General features: G+C 37.4%; 2 protein-coding genes across 3 annotated transcripts; both read left to right on the forward strand.

Moving 5' to 3' along the window:
• Positions 1 to 572: 572 nt before the first annotated feature.
• On the forward strand, positions 573 to 2,603 carry LOC104590171 (plant/protein (DUF1995)). The gene is made up of 2 exons (XM_088894505.1): positions 573 to 1,929; positions 2,032 to 2,603. Exons 1-2 carry the CDS (start codon positions 887 to 889, stop codon positions 2,189 to 2,191), a joined length of 1,203 nt encoding a protein of 400 aa, XP_088750631.1. The 5' UTR covers positions 573 to 886; the 3' UTR covers positions 2,192 to 2,603.
• Positions 2,604 to 3,868: 1,265 nt separating this feature from the next.
• LOC104590172 (cysteine-rich repeat secretory protein 38-like) lies at positions 3,869 to 6,891 on the forward strand. Of its 2 annotated transcripts, XM_088896844.1 has the most exons (3): positions 3,869 to 4,741; positions 4,811 to 5,095; positions 6,641 to 6,891. In XM_088896844.1, exons 1-3 carry the CDS (start codon positions 4,312 to 4,314, stop codon positions 6,718 to 6,720), a joined length of 795 nt encoding a protein of 264 aa, XP_088752970.1. In that variant the 5' UTR covers positions 3,869 to 4,311; the 3' UTR covers positions 6,721 to 6,891. The 2 variants fall into 2 exon arrangements, with proteins under 2 accessions (XP_088752970.1, XP_010247021.1); XM_010248719.2 differs by having other exon boundaries at positions 3,869 to 5,095.
• Positions 6,892 to 7,390: the final 499 nt, after the last annotated feature.

Consider the following 7,390-nt stretch of genomic DNA (forward strand, 5'->3'; position numbering starts at 1 on the left):
TAGCGAGCTAGTATTTGAATGCAAGAGAGCTAGAGTAAATAGAGATCTAAATTGCGCATACCTTATGAGGTTGGAAGAGAGGCTCTTATATAGGCGAGCTATCGTGAGCCTCACAAAATGTGTCTAGGATCTATGGCCCGTCTAGTTTGGAGGTGGTTTCACGCCTAGAGGTAGACTCTGCGTAAGCGGGTATCATTTATCCAATCCCGCCTAAAGTGGGCAGTGGTGATAACCAACTCTTCCAACGTGGTGTTGTGATCCTAGGGAATTTGAAGGTGATAGCTTGCTTAAGGGGAGGTCGCTCAACACGTTTGGTAGGTTATTAACCAAAGTCGGGTCAAATCGGTGGAAGCAGGTTGCCTCTTACGCCGACCTGAGATCTTGCCAGGTTATTCGCAGTTCAGGCTACCAGAGTGGTGGCAAGGTCATCAATGCAATTGTAAAGTGCTCGAAGTGCTCCTGGGATCTACTTACATAGTGCCAAGGTGTCAATCTACTATTCTACAATAACACGTGTGATGATATTAGAAGACCAAATTACCCCTCATCACTATTCAAACACTTGAGGTTTACAAAAGACCATAAAAGTATCGACTATATTAAAAGTACAAAGAAAGAAAAGGCTACACTCAGATCCAATAAAATAGACTTGATACTTTGATACCCAATGAATTCCCTATTAAATAAATACCCAACCGGCCTGGGTCCAACTCTTCAAAGCCCATAATGCCCATTGTGAATTTTAAATTATGAGTGGACATAGATAGACCCCATGAGCCCATTAGTGTCTGTGTGGCTGCTGTGGGAAATCTCCTTATCTTCAAGGAACGGAGCATTCAAAGCATCAAACGATGAGAAACACTAATTTTCTGGTTTGGTAAATCAAATGGCTTCCAATCTCCTCAAGCTCCCGATACAAACAATCAATACTAAAAATCCTTCAGTTCCATTTCGTTTCACCAGAACTCTCCTCCCATATCACTCAATTCCTTTACATCATCGTCATCATCATCAACACCAACATTCCAATTTCTCTTTCTTCCCCCCAAATCTCCTCCACAACTCAAAATTCCCCTCTCTATCCCTCCACTGCTCGCTCTCTTCTTACGCCCCACCCACCACAAAAGAAGAAGCCATCCTCCAAGCCAAGACATGCCTCTCCACCACCTTGGAAAAGCCCCTCAACAATCCGAGACTCGCCGGGAAACTCAAGAAACAGAAACAACCCAGGTTTCGAGTGGAGATCCCTGTCATCGACGATTCCCTCGAGTCCACCGCCCAACTCGCTTTCGATGTCTTCGGAGACCTACCCATGAAAAGAAAAGGTACGCTGGTTAAGATTCTCATCTTGTGGTCTAATCCTACGCTGACAAAATTAGCTGACGAAGCCTTCCAGTCTTGCCCATCAAACCATGTCCGAGTCGACCACTGGGACATATCTTCCCTTACTGATGAGCTTACTGATGAGGATACCAGAATTTTGAACTCCGCTGATGTAGTGGTGTTTTCGGCTCCTGAGTCCTCACAAGTGGAGTTTATAAAAACGATTTCTGACAATCTGTATCCAAAGCCGGTGGTGTTTTTCAACCCCAAGTGGGCTTTTGAGGATGAGAGCGGTTTCGGAGAAATGAGTGGCTTCTTGGCGTCCTTTGAGGTGGTTTATTCGTTCATGGGTTTGGAGGTAAGAGGGGTTTTGAGTAAGAGAAAAGGAATAGTTTTCAGGTATGTGAGAGATGGGGTTTTGAGTGGTGAGAGATGGGCGGTTTGGGTTGAAGAGGAAGGAGAAATGAAAGTGATTTCTAGGTTTAAGAAACGGCCGTCGATTGGTGAGGTTGAGAACGTTTTGTATAACTTAATGGCCGTAAATTCGCCAATTACCAAGTCTGCCAAGTTTCTTAGGGATCTTGTCTCGAATGTAAGCGGAAAAAAGTGAGTATATAAGTATAACCGAGAGTTTGTGCTGTTGTTTATTCATTTTTTTTTTTTTTTTTTTTTTTTTTTGAGAATTGTGGCTCATTTGTGTGTTCTCAGTTTTGTTCGTCAAAAGATAACCATGGAACCACAACAACTGTTTGTTGAAATTCCTGTGAAAGGAAAAATATTGGCAGCGCCAACGATGTTCAACTGCCTTGTTTGTAGCAGATATGGAGTCCGCAACTCCGCATGTATGGCATCTAGTTCTATGAAATAAGGAGAAATAATTAGATTAGGGAGCAGAATAGGCGGTTATCAAGAGCCATCAACCATGCAATTTGGTTGGTATATGACTTTCGTTACCTGGGAGTTTATTCAAGGGGAAGGGGGTTCACAGTTCACAGTTCATTGCATTTTTGATAAATGCTATATGATTTGCATTGCTTACCGTGGGAAACGATAGACTGTCAGATGAATTTATTCGGTATTTGCTTGTGGGATATATCAATGTAACAGATGCATTTGAGATGGAAAGTGGGTCTCTGAGTTCCAATGTCCTTCCGTCAATCTTTCACCGATAGTGTTGGAAGTTTGCTTTTACTGTGAAGAGAAAATACGATTGAGAAAATATGCATGACATAAGCTTAATAATTAAGCCGAGTCCGAGGGAAGCAAGATTTATGCTTGATCAGATCGTTCTCAACAATTTTACATAGCTGTGTTCTCTCCTTATTTTATTTTAAATATTAAAAAGATGAATACAGTTTTCCTTCTGTACATGTGGACAAATGAATTTAGCTAGCTGTCAAAGGAGAGAACACAGCTATGTAGCAAGTGGGCAACACAGAACCTTTAAACCAATTGGATAGTATCTATATCCAGTGGGCAACACAAAACTTTTTAAAATAAATTAGTACATGTACGAATCTATTATTTATTTTCTATTGAAGTTCATGTCACAAAATATATGCAATTATTATATATAAGTATTATATCAATTAATTTTTATTTTTCTATTTTTAGTTTTTAACATTAAGAAAGAAATCAACTGAAGATTAATTATCAAATGTTTGGTAAATAATATTTTTATTTTTGTAAATAACAAAAATGTTATTATAAATGTAACTAAAATACCAATTAATAATTTATAAAAATATATAACCTTAACTTAAAATATCTAAAATATACTAAAATTTTTAAAATACATATCATATGCAAATTTATAATTTATAATTACTAAAATTATTATTTCATTATGAATATTTTTATTTTTATAGTTCTATGAAATACAAAATCATTTTTCATACAAAAATAGATTAGTGGATTTGACAATTTCAATTTACATTATACTCTCAAGTATTTTGTAAACAATATTTTTATTTTCGTAAATAATAAATATATTTTTGTTTAATACAAATTAAAATATTTACAAACATTTTAAGATACATATCACGTTCAAATTTATAAATTTTAAGTACTAAAATAATTATTTTATTATTAATATTTTTATTTATATAAATTTCTTGAGATTAAAAACCACTTTTTGATATAAATGTGGATTTGGGAAATTATTTATTCCATTAGTTTACAAAATATTAATTTTAAATAATAGTTTTTGATCTTTACTTGAAATTATCAAACATAAATATATGCTGTTTGTTAATAACTTAAGATTACATGTGGACATTAAAATATATACAACTTTATTTTATTTAGCTTATTATCATAAGACATATACGCTGGATAATTTGGGTTCAAATCACGCCAGTTGCAACTTTTTAAATTAGACGCATGAACATGTGAAACGCAAATCATTATCAGATGAATCGTGTGTGTATCACTCCGTATTGGCATGTATCAATCAATACAATACGATATGGTTCAATATGGATATGTATCACTTTGATACTGATAATTCAAGGGATATGGATATGGGCTTAGTAGTAGCATTTCCCGTATCCCTCGTAAATCATGATCCATACCGATACAATACGTCCCATATCGGACGTTCGTATCAATATTTAAATCTTTAACGGGCTTAATAATAGCGTTTCCCGTATCTATCATGACCGATACCGATATGATATCGTTGATGCCCCATATGGATAGGCCCTTGTAATACATTTCACAAAACTTTGAAGATCCCTTTGACTATGTAATCGGCAATCAATTCGTTTGACTTGGCATGATTTGTTTAATTAAGAGTCCATTGAATTACTTTATATGTGACCAGCACGCAAGCAGGTTTTGACTTCGGGAAACCCCTCATTCATGGATCATTGACTTAACCCAATTGTGTGCAGTAAGTAGTTTTAAAACGAAAGGGCATAGTCATTTTATCTCCCATCTCTACAGAAAGGATCAATCAGATTTTAGAGATAAGCAAACAAGAGGAGGATGGGTATGTTCCTCATCAGAATGGCACCATCAATTCATCACTTCCTTCTGCTATCGTTATTATTGTTGTCAATTAGTTCCGGCTGCTGCTGTGCCGACGGCGTCGATGACATCGGCCCTTGGGAATGTTCCTTCGTAAATAATTATACAGATGGTGATCCATTCAAGACCAATCTCGATAAACTACTGACTTCTCTCTCAGCCAATGCACCGACCACGGGCTTCTACAAAGACACAGTCGGCAATAAGTCGAACAAGGTTTACGGCCTTGTCCAATGCAGGGGTGATATTTCGGGAGTAGATTGTGCCAAATGCATCAATAACGCAACAAAACAAGTACTCCACGATTGCTCGAATAGCAAGAGAGTGCAGGTTTGGTTGACCAAGTGTTACCTGCATTATTCAGATGAGAATTTCTTTGGCAATTTAGGTATGTCGTCGGGATCCATGGCTGTAAGCTATTCAACAGATTATGACGATGCTTTTGTGGCTTTACAAGGAGTGACGTTGATGACTAAACTTGCAACTACCACTCCAAATCAGGCGCTGATGTTCCAGACAACAATCATTGATGCTGGCAAAAATGGGAAAAGGTATGGCATGGCTCAGTGCACAAGAGATCTGAATAGGGCCGACTGTGGGAAATGCTTGGACAAACTAATGCTCGATCTGGGTTCAAGCAGCTACAACAAACGAGGATGGGAGATTTTTACAATGAGTTGTCGTATGTGGTACAACGATTACCAACTCTTCTCCGCCAACTATTCCTTGCCTTCCAATCGAGGTGACATCTTTCGTCTTTAATTTCCTTTTTTTGTTATTTTTATGTCATTTTTTAATATGATTTTAAAAACTTATCTGCAAATGAAACCGTTTTAACTACCGATTCTTGGGTCAAATGATCTTATCATCTGGTCCGAATCCTGGTTAGATGATTTTTAGGTTCAAACTGGACCCAAAGACATGACTGTTCGTGAGTCAAGCGGTCAGATCGTTTAGTCCGATCCAGTTTTCAAAATCATGATTTTTACTGATATTCTGAATATGTATTGGCATTAGACCTGTTTATGGGCCAACTAACCCGATGGACTCACTGGTCTGGCCTGTTCTTTATTGGATTTGAATAAAATTTTAAGCCTGCAGGTTCGGGTTCAGGCTTTCTCAAACAAGTCTAGGCCAATAATATTACGTATAATAAAAATATATATTAATAATAATATATACTAATTAATTAAATTATTATCAAATAAATATAATATAATTTATTCAAATTATACATAACTGCACCAGACTTCAGGCTTGTACTTGACTTAGGCCTGAATATTTTCTATTAATAAAGAGATAAATCCCGGTCCACACCCAACTCGTCAACAGGTCTAGTTAGCATGATAGGTTTATAGGTAGAACACTGTCATAGTTGGCCTGGTTTCTGTACCGGTGTTATGACGGGTCTTGCGCCTGAAACTTCGGGGGCATAGTTCAGGAAAATTTATATTAAGAGTTTCCTAGACTATATTGCTATTGGATCTCTGCAAATGAAACCTCTTCACACATGCTACTGCATGTACAGCATGTACAGGCATCCGGTCATACATTGAGAATATTAATTAATTTAACACGCATGTACAGTAGATATTCTTCTGATGTATCGCCAGATGATGTGTGTATATATATATCAATGCTGCAGATGCAGCACTGTATTCTGATGTGTGGGTTGCTGATATGTGGATTGGAAGTATTGTTTTCTGAAAAAATGGTGTTTTTTTTTTTTGGAATAGTTGCTGTCAGATAGGACATTTTTTGGAGCAACAATAATGTTTTCTGTTTGGTACCAATGCTCCATGAAACATTTTCAACACTGACACTCATTATCCACTGCCACATCACTGTCATCTCACATCCTGTAGCTCCAGAAAATGCCAAATTCGGCATTACTCCAAGCAATGCCTTCCAGATTTCTAAGTTGTGGCTTAGAGTACCGTTTTTAATGGAAAAGGGTTCCAAACAAACACCCATTTCTTGGAGCACCATTTTTTCCGATGTAACGCTGATGTAGCACCGTTTTCTGGAGCAATGGCAATGATGCCAAATAGACACATAGAGTCTTGCAATAGATCCAAGTTAATTGGCATGGGGAATTAAAACCATACTTCTTCGACAATCTTTCCTCATGTTCCCTCAACTTTTGGTTTCTCTCATTTTCTATCAAAAGAAATAACAAAACAACACCTACCCTAGAATCTTTGATACAATTGTTATCATAATTATTCTTTGTTTAGTTCTCTTAATTTTATTGTAACTATTTCTTTTCTTACCATTTTTGGTTTAGGTACAAGGAAGGTCTTATCTCAAAGAGTTCAAGTTTCCTTAATTGCTTTCTTGATGCTTATGGTGCTAAATGTTTTCTAATCGTTTATACTATGTTTGTGTAAAGTTGATGAAAATCTCTTATTTTTCTTGTACATTTTCATATTATTTACTCCTATTTGTTGTATATTTCAAGTAATATATAATCCAATTGAAATTGAGATTGTGAGCTAGGCTTTGCAGTAAGATAGATGGCCTAACTAAAATGTATAGCCAAAGAACATTCCATTGAAATACTGAAATTCTATTTTCTTTCTTCTTTCTAAGGAGTTTAATCCTACATATATGCTTCCAAAGAAGCCTTCTTCTTTGCGTGGTTGTTGATGTAACCGTTTCTGGTCACGTACCAATTTTTTGTGATGTATAAATTTTTTTTGGTTAAGTACCTCGTTATTTGACCCAGTGGTGACGTGCTTTGGTGATGAGCTACTTGGTGGCAAACTCCCTGGTGAACTACCTAGTGGCGAGCTCCCTGGTGGAGAGCTACTTGGTGACGAACTGCTTGGTGGCGAACTACCTGGTAGCGAACTCCCTGGTGGCGAACTGCTTGGTGGCGAATTGCCTATGGGAGAACTGCCTTGTGGACTCGTCATTTGATCTGCTCCTAGGCGGCCTACAACTCAGAGGATGGTGGAGCTCCCTGGTGCAGCGCAACCCGATTGCCCTTTGCATGAGGTGATTTCCTCTCCTTTGTAGGCGGTGGGAGCTGAGG

This window comes from Nelumbo nucifera, chromosome 1 (genome assembly GCF_055504915.1).
Source record: "Nelumbo nucifera cultivar China Antique chromosome 1, China Antique-T2T, whole genome shotgun sequence".
Lineage (NCBI taxonomy): Eukaryota > Viridiplantae > Streptophyta > Magnoliopsida > Proteales > Nelumbonaceae > Nelumbo > Nelumbo nucifera.